Here is a 20,481-nt window from a genome sequence, read left to right as displayed (position 1 = left end):
AGGGCCATAAAGGGCAGTAGTAGCCAGGCAAAAAGAGGCTCTGTTGCCATCAGAAAAGGACCCCTCTATGACACTCACAAGGAGCCGTAATGGTGCAACGGTGAAGTGCTTGGCTGCTATCTGAAAGGCCTGTGGTTTGAACCCACCAGCGGCTCTGTGGGAGAAAAGACTTGGCGTTCTGCTCCCATAAAGATTACAGCCTAGGAAACCCTAGGGGCCGGTTCTACTGTCGTGTAGGGTCACTATTAGTTGGAGTCAAGGCGACAGCACATAATAACACAATGCTACCACACGGGTTCGTGAAAGGGCGTTTGCTCTTGAAGCCTGAAGCTGCTGCTGATCTCTCTTACTAGATGGCACCGTAACTGTTTCCACAGCATTTGTTCATAGCTTTGTTATCATTTGTCTCACTGAATGGTAATTATTTGTGGTGATTATTTGTTTACCTATCTATCTCCTGTATAGACTGAGCTCTTAAAGAGCAGGCTCAGTATCATTTTTTTCTGTTTCCACAACCTCTAACCAAGTGCCTGGCACATAATAGGTACTCAAACATTTATTGTTGTATCAGTCACCTGACTGGCTTGGAGCCATGGGGCTTGTGAGAGCTGTGGAGGAAGCTAGGTTCACAATAGGCAGCTTATCTATGAGTACCACATTGGGATATGAGTATTAATTTGTAATGATAATAGTAACAGCAACAGCCATTTATTGAACACGTTCTATCTCATTTAATTTAATATCATTCAGTCATTATACCCTTGGGAGACTGGTAATATTATCCCCATTTTCAGAAAAATAAAGCTTCAAAGACAGAACTTATACAAATTCATTCATTCATTGAGCACTTAGCATGCATCAAGCATTGCACTAAACATGCTGGTTTGATTTATTTTTGATATAGATACTACTCTTTTACTATTTTTATGAAGTTTAGGGAGACTAAGCAACTTTCCAAGGTCATATAACTACACCTACTCCTCATTTATCCACTGTCTTGTTATCTGACATTTTGCATTTATGACAATAGTAAAAATCTACTATTTGACTATTTTGCACATTGATGACATAGATCTGGCAGTGACGAACACTGAGATGCAAGGTGAGAATAATGCTGGCTGTGATAGTTAAGGTTATGTGTCAACTTAGCTGGGCCATGATTCTCAGTGGTTTGGCAGTTATGGAATGATGTAGTCATCTTCCATTGTGAGATCTGATGTGGTCATCCTCCATGTTTGCATAATGCCAATATTTGCATAATGACTTGGTCTCTGGAACCTAACCATGTTGATAAGTGAGGAGTAGGTGTATAAGTGGCAAAGCAGAGATATAAACCAAGATCGGCTTTAATTCCAAAACCCATTTTAAACTTTTTAGTTTTTTATTTATTTGTATAGGTTATGCTTGGACTGGTAGAAAATCCAGAGGGTACAAAAGAGTAAAAGTCAAAAGCCTTTTTTTGACTCTGTTCCCCATTCTCACCCCTACCCACCAGCTACTCATTCTTTGTGAGCAGGTTCATGCATTTCTTTCCAGAGATATTCAATGCATATACGAGCAATTAAGAATATGTATTCTTATTCTCTCAAAGCCCAAGTTCTTAAACTCTGCATTCTATTATGACTTTGCTATGTAGAAAAACTCCTTAATAGATGTGTCCATACTCACTGAAGTCACTTCCTTATTTCCTGTTCTTTCTTTGACCCGCCATTATCAGGCTTTTCATCCCATTACTGCACTGAAGGAGCCCTAGTGGTGAAGTGGTTAAGACCTTGGCTGCTAACCAAAAGATCGGCAGTTTGAATCCACCAGCTGCTCCTTGAAAACCCTACAGGGCAGTTCTACTCTGTCCTGTAGGGTTACTGTGAGTTGGAATCCACTAGATAGCAATGGGCTGCTGCTGGGTTACTCCACTGAAATTACTCTCATCAAGGTTACAACCTCCATCTTGTCAGATCCAGGGGCCAGGCCTCAGTCTTCATTTTATCCAACTTAGCAGAATTTAACACAGTTGATCACTTCTTCCTCTTTCAAACATTTTCTTTACCTGGCTTCGGGACCTTATAGATGTCTCACTCTCAATTGTAGATTTCTGCTTTTCCTCCTACCTCACAGGCTCATCCCTCCTGTTTCCTTTGCTAGGTTTCCTTTTCCTTCCTGGCCTCTAAATGTTGGCAGGTTCCAGGCCCAGTCCTTAGCCTCTCATACATTCTCTATCCCTAAGTGCTTTCTTCCCAAGTTTGTATCTTTAGTTCTGAACTTTTCTTTGAGTTCTAGACATGCATATCCCACTTCCTTCACCATCTCTACTTGGATGTCTAATATGCATCTCCAAATTAATATGTCCTAACCAGAACTTTTGATTGTCTTCCCCACCAGTCTCCTTCCCGCACCAGCCTCCAAGTCGTTTCATCTCAGTAACACAACACACTACCATTCACCCACTTATTCTCTTTTCCTCAAATGTGATATCCAATCCCTCACACATGCCGTTGGCTTTATATTAAAAATATACCTGATATCCGACTTCTTACCAGTCACCCTCCTCTACTCTAGCCTAAAACATCATTATTTCTTGCCTTGACTATTTTCATTGTCCTTCTAACTGATCTCCCTGTTTCTTCTCCTCATAGTCTGTGTCCACAGAGAGTCAACTTTTCTTTTTTTTATATTTCTATTGTCTTTTAAGTGAAGGTTTACAAATCAAGTCAGTCTCTCATACAAAAATTCATACACACCTTGCTATATACTCCTAATTGCTCTCCCCACAATGAGACAGCACATTCCTTCCCTCCACTCTCTTTTCGTGTCCATTCAGCCAGCTGCTGACCCCCTCCGCCCTCCCATCTCCTCTCCAGACAGGAGATGCCAACATAGTCTCATGTGGCTACTTGATCCAAGAAGCTCACTCTTCACCAGTATCATTTTCTATCCCATAAAAAAAAAAAAAAAAAAATTTTTTTTTTTTTTTTTTTATCCCATACTCTAGTTCAATCCCTGTCTGAAGAGTTGGCGTTGGGAATGGTTCCTGTCTTGGGCTAACAGAAGGTCTGGGGACCATGACCACTGGGGTCTGTCTAGTCTCAGTCAGACCACTAAGTCTGGTCTTTTTACGAGAATTTGAGGTCTCCATCCCACTGTTCTCTTGCTCCTTCAGGGGTTCTCTGTTGTGTTCCCTGTCAGGGCAGTCATCAGTTGTAGCCAGGCATCATCTGGTCTCAGGCTGATGTAGTCTCTAGTTTATGTAGCCCTTTCTGTCTCCTGGGCTCATAATCACCTTGTGTCTTTGGTGTTCTTCATTCTCCTTCGCTCCAGGTGGGTTGAGACCAATTGATGCATCTTAAATGGCCGCTAGCTAGCATTTAAGACCCCAGACGCCACTCTCCAAAGTAGGATGCAGAATGTTATCTTAATAGATTTTATTATGCCAATTGACTTAGATGTCCCCTGAAACCATGGTCCCCAAAGCCCTGCCCCTGCTATGCTGGCCTTCGAAGCGTTCAGTTTATACAGGAGACTTCTTTTCTTTTGGTTTAGTCCAGTTGTGCTGACCTCTCCTGTATTGTGTGTTGTCTTTCCCTTCACCTAAAATAGTTCTTATCTACCATGTAATTAGTGTATACCCCTTTCCCTCCCTCCCTCTTCCCTCCCCCCTCTCGTGACCATCAAAGAATATTTTCTTCTCTATTTAAACTATTCCTCAAGTTCTTGTAATAGAGGTCTTATACAATATTTGTCCTTTTGCAAGTGACTAATTTCACTCAGCATAATGCCTTCCAGATTCCTCCAAGTTATGAAATGTTTCATGGATTCATCATTGCTCTTCATCAATGTGTAGTATTCATTGTGTGACTATACCATAATTTATTTATCCATTCATCCGTTGATGGACACCTCGGTTGCTTCCATCTTTTTTGCTATTATAAACAGTGCTGCAGTGAACATGGGTGTGCATATATCTGTTTGTGTAAAGGCTCTTATTTCTCTGGGATTTATTCCAAGGAATGGGATTGCTGGATCGTATGGTAGTTCTATTTCTAGTTTTTTAAGGAAACGCCAAATTGATTTCCAAAGTGTTTGTACCATTTTGCATTCCCACCAGCAGTGTATAAGTGTTCCAGTCTCTCCACAGCCTCTCCAACATTTATTATAATGTGTTTTTTGGATTGATGCCAGCCTTGTTAGAGTGAGATGGAATCTCCTTGTAGTTTTGATTTGCGTTTCTCTAATGGCTAATGATAGTGAGCATTTCCTCATGTATCTGTTAGCTACCTGAATGTCTTCTTTAGTGAAGTGCCTGTTCATATCCTTTGCCCATTTTTTAATTGGGTTATTTGTCTTTTTGTAGTTGAGTTTTAGCAGAATCACATAGATTTTAGAGATCAGGTACTGATCAGAAATGTCATAGCTGAAAAATTTTCCCAGACAGTAGGTAGTATTTTTACCCTTTGGTGAAGTCTTTGGATGAGCATAGGTGTTTGATTTTTAGGAGCTCCCAGTTGTTTGGTTTCTCTTCATCATTTTTAGTAATGTTTTGTATTCTGTTTATGCCATGTATTAGGGCTCTTAACATTGTCCCTATTTTTTCTTCCATGATCTTTATCGTTTTAGATTTTATGTTTAGGTCTTTGATCCATTTGGAGTTAGTTTTTGTACATGGTGTGAGGTATGGGTCTTGTTTCATTTTTCTGCAGATGGATATCCAGTTATGCCAGCACCATTTGTTAAAAAGACTATCTTTTCCCCAATTAACAGACTTTGGGCCTTTCTCAAATATCAGCTGCTCATACGTGGATGGATTTATGTCTGGATTGTCAATTGTGTTCCATTTGTCTATGTGTCTGTTGTTGTACCAGTACCAGGGCTTTTTGACAGTATAACAGTATAACAGATTCTAAAATCAGGTAGAGTGAGGCCTCCCTCTTTGTTCTTCTTTTTCAGTAATGCTTTACTTTTCCGGGGCCTCTTTCCCTTCCGTATGGAGTTGGTGATTTGTTTCTCCACCTTATTAAAAATATCATTGGAATTAGGATCAGAATTGCATTGTATCTATAGATCGCTTTTGGTAAAATAGACATTTTTACAATGTTAAGTCTTCGTATCCATGAGCAAGGTGTGTTTTTCCACTTATGTAGGTCTCTTTTGGTTTCTTGCAGTAGTGCCTTGTAGTTTTCTTTGTATAAGGTCTTTTATGTCTCTGGTAAGATTTATTCCTAAGTATTTTATATCTTGGGGGCTACTGGAAATGCTTCTGATTTGGTGATTTCCTTTTCAATGTTCTTTTTGTTGGTGTAGAGGAATCCAACTGATTTTCATATATTTATCTTGTATCCTGATACTCTGCTGAACTCTTCAATTAGTTTCAGTAGTTTTTTTGAGTATTCTTTAGGGTTTTCTGTGTATAAGATCATGTCATCTGCAAATAGAGATACTTTTACTTCTTCCTTACCAATCCGGATGGCCTTTATTTCTTTGTCTAGCCTAATTGCTCTGGCTAGGACCTCCAGCACTATGTTGAATAAGAGTGGTGATAAGGGGCATCCTTGTCTGGTTCCCGTTCTCAAGGGGAATCCTTTCAGAATCTCTCCATTTAGGATGATGTTGGCTGTTGGCTTTGTATAAATGCCCTTTATTATGTTGAGGAATTTTCCTTCTATTCCTATTTTGCTGAGAGTTTTTATCATGAATTGGCGTTGAGCTTTGTCAAATGCCTTTTCTGCATCAATTGATAAAATCACGTGATTCTTGTCTTTTGTTTTATTTATACGATGGATTACATTAATTGTTTTTCTAATGTTGAACTATCCCTGCATATGTGGTATGAATCCCACTTGGTCATGGTGCGAGTATTTTTTTGATATGTTGTTGAATTCTATTGGCTAGAATTTTGTTGAGGATTTTTTGCATCTAAGTTCATAAGGGATATAGGTCTATAATTTTCTTTTTTTGTGGTGTCTTTACCTGGTTTTGGTATCAGGGATATGCTAACTTTATAGAATGAGTTTGGGAGTATTCCATCCTTTACAGAGTCAACATTTTAAGACACAAGTCAGATCATGTCACTCCCTCGCTTAAAACTCTCCATTGGCTTCCTACTACACTTGAAATAAAATTCAAGCTCTTTACCTAAAAAGCCCTACAGGGCTTGGCCCTGCTTTCCTGTCTGGGTTCTCCTAGGACTCAACTCCTTACTTACTCTACTCCAGCCACACTGGTCTTGTTGCTTTTCCTCAGAGAAGTGGAGTTCATTTCCGCCCTGGGGTTTTGCACCTGCAGTTCCTCAGTTGGAATTGTTCCTTCTCAAATCTTAACATTCCTTACTTTATTTGGAGCCCTGGTGGTACAGTGGTTAAGAGCTTGGCTGCTAACCCAAAGGCTGGCAGTTTGAACCCTCCAGCCACTCCTTGGAAACCCTACAGGGCAGTTCTACTCTGTCCTATAGGGTTGCTATGAGTCAGAGATGACTCCGCGGCAACAATTTTTTTTTCGTACTTAATTCAAGTCTCTGTCCAAATATATTAACAGAGAGGCCATGAATCGCCCTGCTTTAGTTTTCCTCACAGCACTTATCACCACCTGAAATTATATTAAACATTTACTTCTTACCTTGGTTGTTAGCTGCACCTCTACTAGAATGTAAACTATGCGGGAAGGGGCTTTGTCTGTCTTGTTCACTGCTGTCTCTCAGTGCCCGGCACACAGTAGGTGCTCAGTGAGTATTTGTTGAATGAATAAATGTACACACAGCAATTTCATAGACCCCTGGGTATATATTTGAAATTTTTGAAGGCTCCAAAAAAGGCTTTCATTTTCCTATCCACCATCCAAATTACAAACACCAGTGTTTAATTCACTTGCATATTTACATATAATTTAGTGTTCATATCAATTACCCCCTTCCTCTGTGTCTGGCCACTATGAAGCTTTGATGATGTCCCTCCCTATAAGTTCACGTTTTTTTCTCTCCTAACAGCGGGAGAAAAGCTGAGTGGGGTACAGCTGAGTCCCAGTAACCAACAGGAGATGAAGAATAATGTAGAGAAAGTGCTACATTTTGTCACCTCCAAAAAGATTCGTATGCACCAGACTTCCGCTAAAGGTCAGTGCCTCATCATGTTCTTGGTGGTACACTCAGCTTTATCCTGGGATTGCCAGCCTCAGAGCAAACCTTGGTTGTATAGCCTAGGGTTTTGGGTAGACCAGAGTAGAATGAGTCCCATGGCCTTATATAGTTTTTCCATAAAGAAAGTTATCCTCTTGGGGCAAGTGTTTATCAAATTCTGAGCACTTTGGAAACCTGGATGGAGACAGAAATTCTCTATTCATTTCAGTTGAATCTCTGAGTGTGTATGTAGGAAAGTGAATGGTTAGAGAAGAAATTACAAAATTGGGATATTAGTTTTAGAATGTCTCACTTAAGTTACCAAAAATGAAGATAGGTTTCCTTACATTTTTCAGGTTCTTTGGGTTTCATGATGAGTACTATTTCAAACCATCATAGCCTATATTTTTTCCAATCAGTTTTCCAGAAATAGAAATTTTTACATCATGTTTTAGACATCACAGAACATTCCAGGCAGGAGGAAAGGGGCTCTGTGACCTTTGCACGTGGTCTCTTCTGTAGCCACATTGCTAGCCCAGAAGAGGACACTTTCCAGTCCATTTTGAGCCCAGGCTGCAAGGAAGGCACTCTGCGGACGTCCTTGGAGAGCACCAGCTCCTTGGTCTTCTTGCAGTTTCTGGGCAGTGCCCAGGAGTCTGATGAGAACAGGGGCAGGGAGAATCCTCCCTTCAGGTTGGATTTTTAGTGTTCTCTACGTTGGGTTCACTTAGGTGAGGCAGATAACTGACCATTGGCAGTGCCCTGTAAAAGGTATTGATTACTCCTTTTCCAAGTCGTGCATATTTTAAAAGGCTATGAAACTAAAAAAAAAAAAAAAAAAAAAGAATTTTACCAATTTCCTTACATTAACTTTCACCAGACCTATCACACCACTTTCTGCCTGCATTCCTGTTTTTCTAGGGCAAAATTTAAAGGGCCATAGTATCTCTGATCTGGTCCCTATGTGGAGTAGGCTATTAAAGTCAGCTATTTTGGGAGAACAGTGCCACCCAGGACACCATTGCTTTTTGCCTGGAGAAGTGCAGCAGCTCCTAACTAGTCGCGCCGCGTCGAGTTTTGTTCCCCTCATGTCTGCTCTTACACTGCGGCCAGAATGACCTTTCTGTTCATGCCACTCCTTTCTATCTGAGGGCCCTTAGGATAAAATCCAAAGTCCTTCAAGTGGCTTAACATGTCCTTCATGACCTGACCTCTGACTCATTCCCCCCTGGACTCACCTGGTCCTGCTCTCTCCTTGCCCTCCGTGTTCTAGCTACCTTCTTTCGGTTCCTCTCCCACAGCACTGTGACATAGGTAATGCCAATGACATGTGTAATTTAAAAGTTTCTCAAGGAACCCTAGTGGCGCAGTGATTAAGCACTTGGTTGCCAACCAAAAGGTCTGTGGTTCAAACCCACCAGCAGCTCTACAGGAGAAAGACCTAGCAATCTGCTCCTGTAAAGATTTCAGCCTAGGGAACCCCACAGGGCAATTCTACTCTGTCACATGGGGTCACTCGGTATGAGCCAGAATTGACTCAGCAGCACCCAACAGCGACAATAGAAAAAGGAAAAAGAAATAGACGAAATGAACCTCAATATATTTTAAATATTTAAATACATTTTATTTCAACATATAGAAAATATTTTAACACATAACCAATATGAAGTTATTAATGAGATATTTCACATTCTATTTTTTCGTACTAGGTCTAATGAGAAATTTTGCCTTCTTTTGTGTGTGTGTGCTAATTAAGTACTATACTTATTAAAAAAAAAAAAAATCCATCGCCATTGAGTTGATTCCGGCTCATAGCGACCCTGCAGGACGGAGTCGAACTGCCCCATAGAGTTTCCAAGGAGCACCTGGATTCGAACTGCTGATCATTTGGTTAGCAGCTGTAGTTCTTAACCACTACACCACCAGGATTTCCAACTACACTTATAGCACTTCTCGATTGGGGCTCACCATGTTTTAAGACTCAGTAGGCACATGTGGCCTGAGGCTACCATATTAGACAGCACAGCTATATCATGCTTTCTCTCGCCTCTAGACCTTCACACCTGCTCTTCCCTCTTCCCAGAGTACTCTTTTTCCTTCTCTTCCCTATTCTGATGAACCACTATTCATCAGTCAAGTCCTAGTCTAGAACTCACCTCCTCTAGGAATCCCTCCCTGAGCCCTCCAGGCTGGGTAACATGCCTCTACTCTGAGTTCCCAAAGAATCCTGTACTTCCCCTACTGTGAAATGTTCTTGTACCTTTTAATATTGTCTCCCTTGTCAAACAGAGTTTTGTAAGGATGGAAACCTTGATTTCCTGGCTTATGTGGATCACTGGTAAATATGTTCTAAATGAATGAGTGAGCCCTCAGCCCTCTGCCTCCCTGGTCTCTTCTGTCCCACAGATATTGTGGAAGGAAACCTCAAGTCTATCATGAGGCTGGTGCTTGCCTTGGCAGCGCATTTCAAACCTGGCTCTAGCAGGATGGTGAGCCAAGGACGGGACTCCAGCACCCCTCTGCAGAGTCACCAGCCACACTGTGCCACTGCTGTGGCCCAAGGGGCAGCTGCTGCTCTGGCTGATGTGTGTCATGACGTGTCACGGTCAGGACGGGATGTCTTTCGCTACAGGCAGAGGTAAGGGTAGAAACCTGGGGATGGAGAACTGGTCCTTCTGATATTTCTTCTCTTAACTGATACAGTGCAGTAGATGGAAATACCACCCGAACAGCCCCTACACTGCAGAAAAGAACATGGAGTGGAGGTGGGGAAGGCACTCCAAAAGAGAAAAGCCCTTTCTTCTAGAGATGTTTATTTTGCAGTTAACAGAAATTAAAGGAATCACATGTGTTATTTTTTACTCTGGTACCCAGAATTTTAAATATATGCCTTTGGTACTGCGTGTTTTCTTCACTGGGAAATATGTGGGGGCAAAGTTCCAACTCACTGGGGAAGCCTCTACCTTGAAATGTACCCAAAAGACCAGTCTGTCTTGGAGAGTCACGGCAGGAAATGCTTTGGGGTTGTGTGTCTGCTGAGAGTGCAACCTGAAGTGCTGCAGATTGGTGAAATTACTTGTTTTTGTGTCTATCTTCCCTACTAGGCTTTTTTTTTTTAAATATATTTTATTTTTTGTTGTTGTAAGGAGCCCTGGTGGCGCAGTCGTTAAAACACTTGGGTGCTAACCAAAAGGCTGGTCGTCGAACCCACCAGCTGCTCTGCGGGAGAAAGATGTGGCAGTCTGCTTCCGTAAAGATTACATACAGCCTTGGAAACCCTATGGACAGTTCTACTCTGTCCTATAGGGTCACTATGAGTCGGAATTGACTTGACGGCAGCAGGTTAGGCTTTTTTTTGTAGTTGTTGCTGTTGAGAATATACACAGTAGAACATACACCAATTCAATAGTTTCTACATGTACAATTCAGTGACGTTTCCAACTAGTTTTTAAGTGTCTTTAAGGAAGGGGCTTTGCCGCTGTCACCTTTGTATCCATAGCGCTTCACAGGGTAGCAGTTGATCAGTGCTAACTGAACTGACCTGCGCTGCAGGACTGACACACTCTCCTTTACTGGTGCCCTCTGACTTAAGGAACAGCGTGGGTGAGGAGATTGAGAATCCATACTGGAGTGTGCGAGCCCTGGTGCAGCAGTATGAAGGACAGCAAAGGTCCCCGTCTGAGTCCAGTTGCTCCAGGTAATTGTGACCTCAGATTCTTTACCGTGTAAAGCTGAAAGTAAAATTCTTTACTGGCTAAAAGCTGAATCCCCAGGGATTCACAAGAGGCAGTAGGGCACCTAAGCAACACAAGAGGCCATGGGGCGCTTAAGCCTTCTCTCCTTCCTTCAGTTTATATCTGACTTTAAAGGGGCAGCCCTCACCACTGCCTTGTGGTTTTGTGCTGCAGGAGGATGGGCTGGGAGGCTGGTGAATTCCTCATGTAAGGAAGCTTCTTTGTGCAGAGCGACAGTGCCAGTGCTTGCTGTGACCACATGGGGGCATGACTGGGACCTGTGAGGGCCCAGCCCAGTGGTTCTGGTATTTACATATGAGCTGCCGGAGTTTATAACATCCAGTTCTGTTACACTGTCTTTGAGCCTGAGTATAACTGAGTTATCACCTGAGAAGGCCGTATAAAGCTTAAAAAAAAAAAAAATCCCAGTGCCATCGAGTTGACTCCGACTCATAGCGACCCTATAGGACAGAGTAGAACTGCCCCATAGAGTTTCCCAGGAGCGCCTGGCGGATTCAAACCGATGACCCTTTGGTTAGCAGCCGTAGCACTTAACCACTACGCCACCAGGGTTTCCATAAAGCTTATAGCAAGAGAAAATTAAGCAAAGTTGTCTGTGAGCATTAGGATGTTTCCAACTTTCATTTATGGGGCTGGGATTTGTGGCAGATTAGTATGCATTTGAGTGGTCTGATGATGCTTGTGAATCTCTTAGAGCCAAGCTCAGTGACCAAAACACAGTGCTGTAATAAAAGCCTGATCGATAACAAGTATAACCAAAACGCCCACTGCCGTCGAGTGGATTCCAGTTCACAGTGACCCCATAAGGTTTCCAAGGCTGTAAATCTCTATAGAAGCAGACTGCTACATATTTCTCCAGCGGAGCCACTGGTGGTTTTGAACCGCTGACCTTTCAGTTAGCAGTCAATCACTTTAACCACTGCACCACCAGGGCCCCTTAATAACAAGTATAGTGACAGAAAAAGATTACTTTCCTGGCACATGTCAACCACACTGCTATAAACACATCCCCAGATCATGTTAGCTTACTTACTAACTTCATTTGTTGCTGAATCAGATTTAATTTTTGCTTTTATGACTTTTGTCTCCTACTCCAACTCAGCTTAGTCTGTTCTAAAGCCTAGCTAATTGTTCCTGGTGTTATACGTGTTTTACGTGTCTTTGTTTTCTTCTTTCTATTCCTTTTCCTCAAAAAAAAAAAAAAAAAAATTCCACCCTATTTCGATGGACCATTTCCTGAATTTATCGAGGTCACATGGAATTTGTTCCAGCATTTTAATATAGTGTAACCTTGCTCAGGAAACCCTGGTGGCGTGGTGGTTAAGTGCTACAGCTGCTAACCAAAAGGTCAGCAGTTTGAATCCACCAGGCGCTCCTTGGAAACCCTATGGGGCAGTTCTGCTATGTCCTGTAGGGTCACTATGAGTCACAATTGACTCAACAGCAATGGGACCTTGCTCAAGTTTCTTTTTCACATTTAATAGGTGTGCTTTAAAAAAAAATTATTTGAGGCAAAATTCAGGTAACATAAAATTAAACATTAATCATCTTAAAGTGTACAATTGAGAGGTATTAGTACATTCACGATGTTGTGCAAAAATGACCTCCATCTAGTTCCAAGACATTGTCATCACCCAGAAGGAAATGCCGTACCAATTAAGCAATACCAAAACCAAACGCAGTGCCTCAAGTCGATTCCGACTCATAGCGACCCCATAGGACAGAGTAGAACTGCCCCATAGAGTTTCCGAGGAGCGCCTGGCGGATTCGAATTGCTGACCCTTTAGTTAGCAGTCATAGCACTTAACCACTACGCCACCAAGGTCTCCAATTAAGCAATAGGTGTGCTTTAATGAGAATCTCAACTATGTAGTTCTTCCTTGCTTGCTTTTTAGACCATCACTTGGTACAGAATCAAAGGATGTTTGCCTGTATAATGAGATCTTTTGCTTCCTGCATGCCTGTCACTCTTCTGACCCTGAAAGTGCCTGCCAGAGTTAGAGACAGAAAGAGGGAACAGGAAAGACAGAAGTCTGGATTTCTTCCTGAGAGCACCTGCTTCCTTCCTCCCTGGCAGCAGGACTCAGACATGGTGCGGTGAGACAGTGGGGATTAGGGACCTGGCGACAGTGTTCCAGAAGAGGGATCAGAGGCGAACCGTTTGCATCCCCCTTCTGTTTTTCATTCCTTCCTTATGTTGCCATTTCCTTCTAATGCCGACCCCTCACTTGCCCCTTTTCTTCAGTGAGCCCCGGGAAAGGAGAGGGCTTCCTACCGCTGCCTGGCATATTCTGCCCTCCCAGCTCTGGGGGAGCCCCGCCTAATGGCTCTGTGACCCCTGAAGAGGCCAGGAGACTCGGGATGTGGCTCAGGACAGGGAGTGACTTGGAAGTCGGCAAAGATAGCTTCTGGCGTCTCATCCCTTTCCCCCTTCACCTCCAGAGCCACCCGGCCAGGCCCTGCCCGCCTGTTGCTTCGTAAACCGCGGGACAGCCTCTCACTGTATCCAAGCAAAAGGATTCCCAGTTGGGAAAAAAGAAAACATGAAACGCCAGAGGAGAAGGTCAGAGGAGATAGGCGTTCGGTGGGTTTCCGGAGGAGCCCCTTAGTCTCCACCCGTCAGCCTCCTGCCTCCCGCGGGGAGTTGGGCCAAGCCGCATTTGGGGTGAACGTACCCAGACCTCTGTGTGCACCAAAGAGGGGTAGGATTAAAGAAAGCAACGTTTTCAGCCGCGGGCTTCTCAGGACAGGGACCACCAGACCCTTGCTGTGATTCTCGCGAGCTGCGTCCTCTCCGCGTGCGCGCCGCCGCCTCTCCGCGTGCGCGCCGCCGCCTCTCCGCGTGCGCGCCGCCGCCTCTCCGCGTGCGCGCCGCCGCCTCTCCGCGTGCGCGCCGCCGCCTCTCCGCGTGCGCGCCGCCGCCTCTCCGCGTGCGCGCCGCCGCCTCTCCGCGTGCGCGCTGTCTGCCGCCCGGCCCCGCCCCTTTCCCCGATCCTCGCTCCCGTTACCTTGCCCTACGCTCCAGTGGTCGGCGGGCGGAGCGCCGGGCTGGGTCGGAGCCCAAAGGTGCCTGGCAGCGTATGACAGCCTGGGAAGGGAGGGAAGAGGCTGCCGCGGAGCTGGGACTACTCGCACGCTCGCCGCCGGGAACTCCGCCGCGGAGCTGGAGCCACCAGAACCGTTTCTCCTGGTTGGAAACGGGTTGAGATGCCTCCTCCTGGGGGGATACCCGGAGCTTCGCCACCCAACAGACCAAAATGCAGCTGCCAGAGACCGGCAGCCTGCGAGAGGAGGCGGCTACCGCCGAGGCCGGGCCGCTGCAGTGCTTGAGCTGCCGGGACAGCACGCTTCAGACCCAGGAGCATCCCCATCTCTGGGGCCGAGACGCCTGGCTCTCTGTCCTGCCTGCTTTCTCCCGCGATTGGAGCAAGCAGCTCTGTAGTTAGCTTGCCCATGGAGTCGTTCTTTGGGCGCCAGCGCGGGCAAGCATGCCCGAAATTGGGAGCGATGTGACTTTGAGCTGCCACTTCACCCAGGGAAGCAGGTTTGCTGAAGTCGGAGCCAAGAGGGGGACCATGGGAGGGATGCAAGTCAAATGGTGAGCTGAGGCCACTTTGGCTTTGGAGGTGGGGGCATGGGTGGGAAGCAGGGCAAGGACTGTGGGATGCTGTTGGCCAGAGACAGGGATAGATGCGGGCAATACGCTGGAGAGCACAGGCTGCTGATCTGGGGTATTACTATAAATATGCAGTGGGGTTAGGAAGCTGGAACCAGCATAGGGGAAGGAGGGACCCTTTATCCTGTCGGTGTCTCTGCTAAAGGAGGGGACTTCCCAGAGGACAGGACTCTCTTCCTTATTACCCATTACCTGTTTCCTAAAAAAATGACTCCAATCTAATTTAGAAGGATCTTTGCTGGGGGATTGCTTGTCTGATAATTGGAGAGATGTTAAACCTGTGGGTGGAAAGAAATGTATCAGTCTGACCCTACTGGAAATCAGTCATTCCCTGACCCCCAAGGGGATTATCATGGCAAGTAGGGGATTACTTGTTTATAAAATAAGGCCTTTAAGCTAATCAGGGAGGAGTCTAAGCCTTATAATTAATTGTATTAAAATACTTTTTCTGACTTGAGGCATAGGATTTAAAGCTCCTTCCTCATCCGTGAGGTACTTAGGGAGACAGACAAATGCCTGCTCTCACAACATGGTGCCTCAGGATTTTTCTTCCTCAGGTGAGTTATCTTTTGACTTGGCCATCTAGCCTCATGGTCTTAGCTCTCTGTGGCCTCTTAGACAGGCAGCCTCAGTTCAAGAAAGAGAAACGTTGTTTTCTATTGGCTGCTCTGCCACTCCCCCAACGGGGTTGGAGATCCAGACATCCGCCTCCTTCTACCCTTATATGGGAGACAGCTCACTTAGGAGGGAGAGGGTGGAGCTAGGCATGCGTCTGTGGACATAGAGCTCTGCTTTTAGGAAAACAGTTTTCCAGCATCCTAAGTTCACACTAGCAACCCCCCCCCGCCCCCCATTTGTCTCACACATACCCACTGTGGTCCAGCCAAAAGCAGGCAGTGGAACAAGTAATCCATAGCACGTTGTCAGCTGAGAAAGTGCTGTTTTATTCATCCTCAAAGAGGAGCAGCTGTTGCAGGCCTCGTTCTGCACTCGAATCCACATTTCTGTAAGAAGGCAAGTGTCTGAGCAGTCATAAATCTATTTTCCCTGTAAATGACACACTACTCTTAGACCTAAGGTGTGCCTGACCCAAACCAAAAAAACCAAACCTGTTGTCGCTGAGTAGATTTCGACTCATAGCTCCTGACTTAATCCGTGGTATTCTCAGTCACCTCATATGCATGCAAAAGCTGGACGATGAATAAAGAAGCTGGAAGGAGAATTGATGCCTTCAAATTATGATTTTGGCGAATGACATTGAATACACCATGGACTGCCAGAAGAACAAACACAAATGTCACAGAAGTACAGCCATAATACTCCTTAGAAGCGATAATGGCAAGGCCTCATCTTAGGTACTTTGGACTTTTTATCAGGAGGGACCAGTCCCTGGAGAAAGACATCTTGCTTGGTAAAATAGAGGGTCAGTGAAAAAGAGGAAGACTCTCAACAAGGTAGATTGACAGTGCCTGCAACAACGAGCTGAAACATAGCAAGGATTGTGAGGATGGTGCAGGACTGGGCAGTGTCTCATTCTGTTATATGAGGGGCCGCTATGAGTCAGAGCCAACTCGACAGCACCTAACAACAACACCCTTAGACAAGTGCTTTTCCAGAAGCTAGTTCATGCTGGCTGAAAAGGCAGATTGCCTTAGTTGTAAAAGTCGGCTAAGAGAGCTCTATAAAGCAATGTCCGTTTCTAGAGAACACTTCCTTCCACTCCCCGCCCTTCTTTCCAATCTAGAAAGTAGATCTGTAAGATGATTAAGTGACTTTCTTTAATTTGAAGAAAAAAGTTGTTAAAAAAATTCTGTGGTTCTCAAATACTACAGCCTCCACCGGACTGAGCCCAGCACAACTAGATGGTGCCCAGCTACCACCACTGACTGCTCTGACAGGGATCACAGTAGAGGGTCCTGGACAGAGCTGGAGCAAAATGTAGAATAAAGTTCTAACTCACAAAAAAAGACCAGACTTACTTGTCTGACAGAGATTGGAGAAGCCCTGAGAGTATGGCCCCCGGACACCCTTTTAACTCAGTAATGAAGTCACTTCTGAGGTTCACCCGTTAGCCAAAGATTAGACAGGCCCATAAAACAAAAAGAGACTAAAGGGGCACACGAGCCCAGGGGCAAGGACTAGAAGGCAGGAGGGGACAGGAAAGCTGATAATAGGGAACCCAAGGTTGAGAAGGGGAGAGTATTGACATGTCATGGGGTTGGCAACCAGTGTCACAAAACAATATGTATACTGTTAAGTGAGAAGCTAGTTTGTTCTGTAAACCTTCATCTAAAATAAAATTTAAAAAAAAATTCTGTGGTTCTGATAAGGAGGAGAACATGTTACTGGTTGAAGTCATTCCCACCAAAGCCTTTAAACAACTAGGAAAATAAAACACTAGCCCTTAGGCTGTTTCAGAGGTTTTGAAATCTCTGACTACCTCCACTATGGTAGGCTCTGGTTTTTACTGGTTTCTAGGAAGATGAAATGTTAACTCCTGATCATGGTGGCTGTGGGATTAGCCTGGGAGACTTCAGGGGCACATTAAGTGGGTCATTGAATCCTAGACACTTTCACTGTTGTCGGGGTGATGGATTTGGAAAGAATTCCTGAGGGGGGCTGGGCCTGCAGACCCCACAGCCCCTGAGATTGTTTCAGCACTCGTGTTCTCAAGGTGCGGCACAAAGGAAAATGGCTCTTCAGTCAGACTCCTTTTTCCCTATCAGATGTAAGTATCAGCCTCACATTCCCCTCCTGGCTTGTAGATTTGCTGTCATTTGGGAGATTTAAAATTCCATGTCTTTGAAAATTGAACAGTTCCTTCTAAGGATAGCAGTTATACTGAGAACTTAAAATTGTTAAGATGGTTTCTGATGACAATTGGAACATACTCTGGCAGAGATATAAATAGCTCTAATGGGAACAAATCAAGTAAATGGCTGTTGCCTTTACCATCATCTAGCAGGCCTTTCCCCTTTTGACATATTATCCGTCTCCTTATCTAGCCTGACATGGTACACACTCCAGTGGTTTCTCACCTCTGAACACCCTTCTTCCTGTCCCCTCTGGGATTAACCCAGAGCTGATCTGCCATGGGCAGTCTGCTGGTTCTGCCCCTCTCTGTGACAAATCTGTGTTGGAAACAGACTTTTTTTTGGACACAGAATTTCCTTTCAGCTCCCAAAGCTACTAAGACAAATACTCCTATTAGTCACTGAACTGGGGCCAGGGATGGTAGTGATGGGGGGTGGTGGTGGGAATTAAACACAAAACAAAATACAACTTGAGTTATTTAAATGCTGGATTACCCATCCCCATCCTTCTGATGAATGAATCTCTCCTCAACGAATTAGGTTTAAAGGCAGCCTTGGTGTCAAAAAGACATCCTACACCTGGGTATTTCATTCATTCAAAATTCATTTCATTCATTCAACAAGCTCATTGTTCATTCATTCCTTCAACAAATATTTGTTCTCACTGTGGGCCAAGTACTGTGTTAGGCGTCAGGAGTAAAATGAATGTGTATCTGGGATAAATTATGAAAATTGGCTTCTAAACAACTGTTCATAGTAATTTTTTTTTCTTTTTCCTCCTATCACAGTCTGACTTCACCCAGTCCAATCCACAGTGCAAAGAGCGAATCCATTATAACCCCGTCAGAGGAGAAGGTGGATTCTGTGATTATCCCCTCTGAAGGAATAGAGAACAGAACAGGTACTATCTATCAGCCTGCCTGAGTTGCCTTGGGGAATAGACCCCAGATTGAGAGTTTGGGGGTCCTGACTATCCCCCTGTAAATTCCCTGGTCTTCTCCCTCTCTATGGTCTATATATGCAGGGTCAGCTCTAGAGGGTTCTAATGCCTTTGGGGCCAATTAATGTAGTTATCCTCTTGCAGAATACCATTTCTGATGTCCTAGCTGTCAAAAATCTTGCAGCAGCCTAGACAGGCCATTCTTCAGCTGGCTGTTTATGAATTAGGAAATGACTTTGGTACAGTCAGAAGCCTTACTTACGTAAACAATTTTTTTCCTGTTTTATATAAGTAATTTGGGGCCAGGAATATATAGTAGAGAGCAGATCTATATTAGGCTTTGGTTTTTTAGGAGGGGGTATAGACAGGACCACAATGATTTCCCTCTGTTTGGACTTCTCCTTGTTGTTGTTAGGTGCCACCAAGTCAATTTTGACTCATAGCGACCGCATATGACAGAGTAAAACTGCCATAGGGTTTTCTAGGCTGTAATCTTTATGGAAGCAGATTGCCAAGTCTTTCTCCCGTGGAGCTGGTAGGTGAGTTCAAACTGCGGACTTTTCAGTTAGCAGCCAAGACTTAATCGTTGCATCACCAGGGCTCCTTTGAGTTCTCCCTAATCTGTCTGAGTTGCTCTCCTTTTTCTTATATAAACATAAAAGATGCATGGAAGAAGCAAAGCATGTGATTTAGATAAAGTTTTATTCACCTGTAAGGGGTACAATGAAGCTAAAGCCCTCAGAAGAAAAACTGGATTTAAATTCTTCCTTACTCTGCACCCCTGTTAGCCTGTCATTAGAACCAAAGAGTCAGTCATGCTACTGAGTTGGAAATTCCCAGGACCCTGGGGAGGGAGAGAGAATTTATTGAGGGCCTGCTCTGCGCCGCGTACCGCAGGGCCTGCTCTGCGCCGCGTACCGCAGGGCCTGCTCTGCGCCGCGTACCGCAGGGCCTGCTCTGCGCCGCGTACCGCAGGGCCTGCTCTGCGCCGCGTACCGCAGGGCCTGCTCTGCGCCGCGTACCGCAGGGCCTGCTCTGCGCCGCGTACCGCAGGGCCTGCTCTGCGCCGCGTACCGCAGGGCCTGCTCTGCGCCGCGTACCGCAGGGCCTGCTCTGCGCCGCGTACCGCAGGGCCTGCTCTGCGCCGCGTACCGCAGGGCCTGCTCTGCGCCGCGTACCGCAGGGCCTGCTCTGCGCCGCGTACCGCAGGGCCTGCTCTGCGCCGCGTACCGCAGGGCCTGCTCTGCGCCGCGTACCGCAGGGCCTGCTCTGCGCCGCGTACCGCAGGGCCTGCTCTGCGCCGCGTACCGCAGGGCCTGCTCTGCGCCGCGTACCGCAGGGCCTGCTCTGCGCCGCGTACCGCAGGGCCTGCTCTGCGCCGCGTACCGCAGGGCCTGCTCTGCGCCGCGTACCGCAGGGCCTGCTCTGCGCCGCGTACCGCAGGGCCTGCTCTGCGCCGCGTACCGCAGGGCCTGCTCTGCGCCGCGTACCGCAGGGCCTGCTCTGCGCCGCGTACCGCAGGGCCTGCTCTGCGCCGCGTACCGCAGGGCCTGCTCTGCGCCGCGTACCGCAGGGCCTGCTCTGCGCCGCGTACCGCAGGGCCTGCGCATTAAGTTACCTCATTTGGTCTTCGCTACAACTCAGAAGGATTATACTTGTTTCATGAATGAAGAAACTTACTCAAAGAATTTATCCTGTCATTGTCCATCAAGTATTTGAAATGGTTGTGCATACAGCTAGATAGGATAAAATAGTTGAGAAAACCAGAGCAAAGAGACTCTAAAGGTAGGAAAACAAAACTAGGGGGAGATATTAAACAATATGGGCAAGTATGCTTTTAATGTTTTTTTTCCTGCGCGACTCACACAACGCTATATGCAACAAGGGGTTCTGTTGTTATGACTGAATGGTCAAAGGAATATTGAATTGAAGTCTCTGCTCTAAAGCTCCAGAGCAACCAAGAGGAATTTTGTGTTCATTGCATCTGACATGACAACTCGTCTCTTTATACCCGGTAGAATCAGGCTCTGGAAATCCCAGGTCTAGAGAATTAAGAGTAAAATCTACGTATCCCATACCAAGACTCGCAGGAGGGGGTCTTATTGCTCCCCAAGGGTTCTAGAGAGGATAGATACTGACAGAGTAACCGATGATTCCGTAAGCCTGGAGTTGCCAGCCAGTTCTTTATGTCCCAC

At 45.4% G+C, this 20,481-nt stretch overlaps 1 protein-coding gene across 7 annotated transcripts in view; it reads left to right on the top strand.

Moving 5' to 3' along the window:
- The window catches only part of DIXDC1 (DIX domain containing 1), a 108,329-nt gene that overhangs the window by 61,013 nt on the left and 26,835 nt on the right, over positions 1 to 20,481 (top strand). For 5 of the 7 annotated variants that reach the window (XM_049889265.1, XM_049889267.1, XM_049889266.1 and 2 more), the window contains 4 exons: positions 6,974 to 7,099; positions 9,509 to 9,740; positions 10,695 to 10,799; positions 18,135 to 18,247. In XM_049889265.1, coding sequence (XP_049745222.1) covers positions 6,974 to 7,099; positions 9,509 to 9,740; positions 10,695 to 10,799; positions 18,135 to 18,247 — 576 coding nt within the window. Of the gene's footprint in view, positions 1 to 6,973; positions 7,100 to 9,508; positions 9,741 to 10,694; positions 10,800 to 13,830; positions 14,456 to 18,134; positions 18,248 to 20,481 lie in introns of those variants that run through there. The other 2 variants (XM_049889268.1, XM_049889270.1) reach the window with 2 other exon arrangements.

Source organism: Elephas maximus, chromosome 7, assembly GCF_024166365.1.
Source record: "Elephas maximus indicus isolate mEleMax1 chromosome 7, mEleMax1 primary haplotype, whole genome shotgun sequence".
Classification (NCBI taxonomy): domain Eukaryota; kingdom Metazoa; phylum Chordata; class Mammalia; order Proboscidea; family Elephantidae; genus Elephas; species Elephas maximus.
This window is presented reverse-complemented; position numbering and strand designations above follow the sequence as displayed.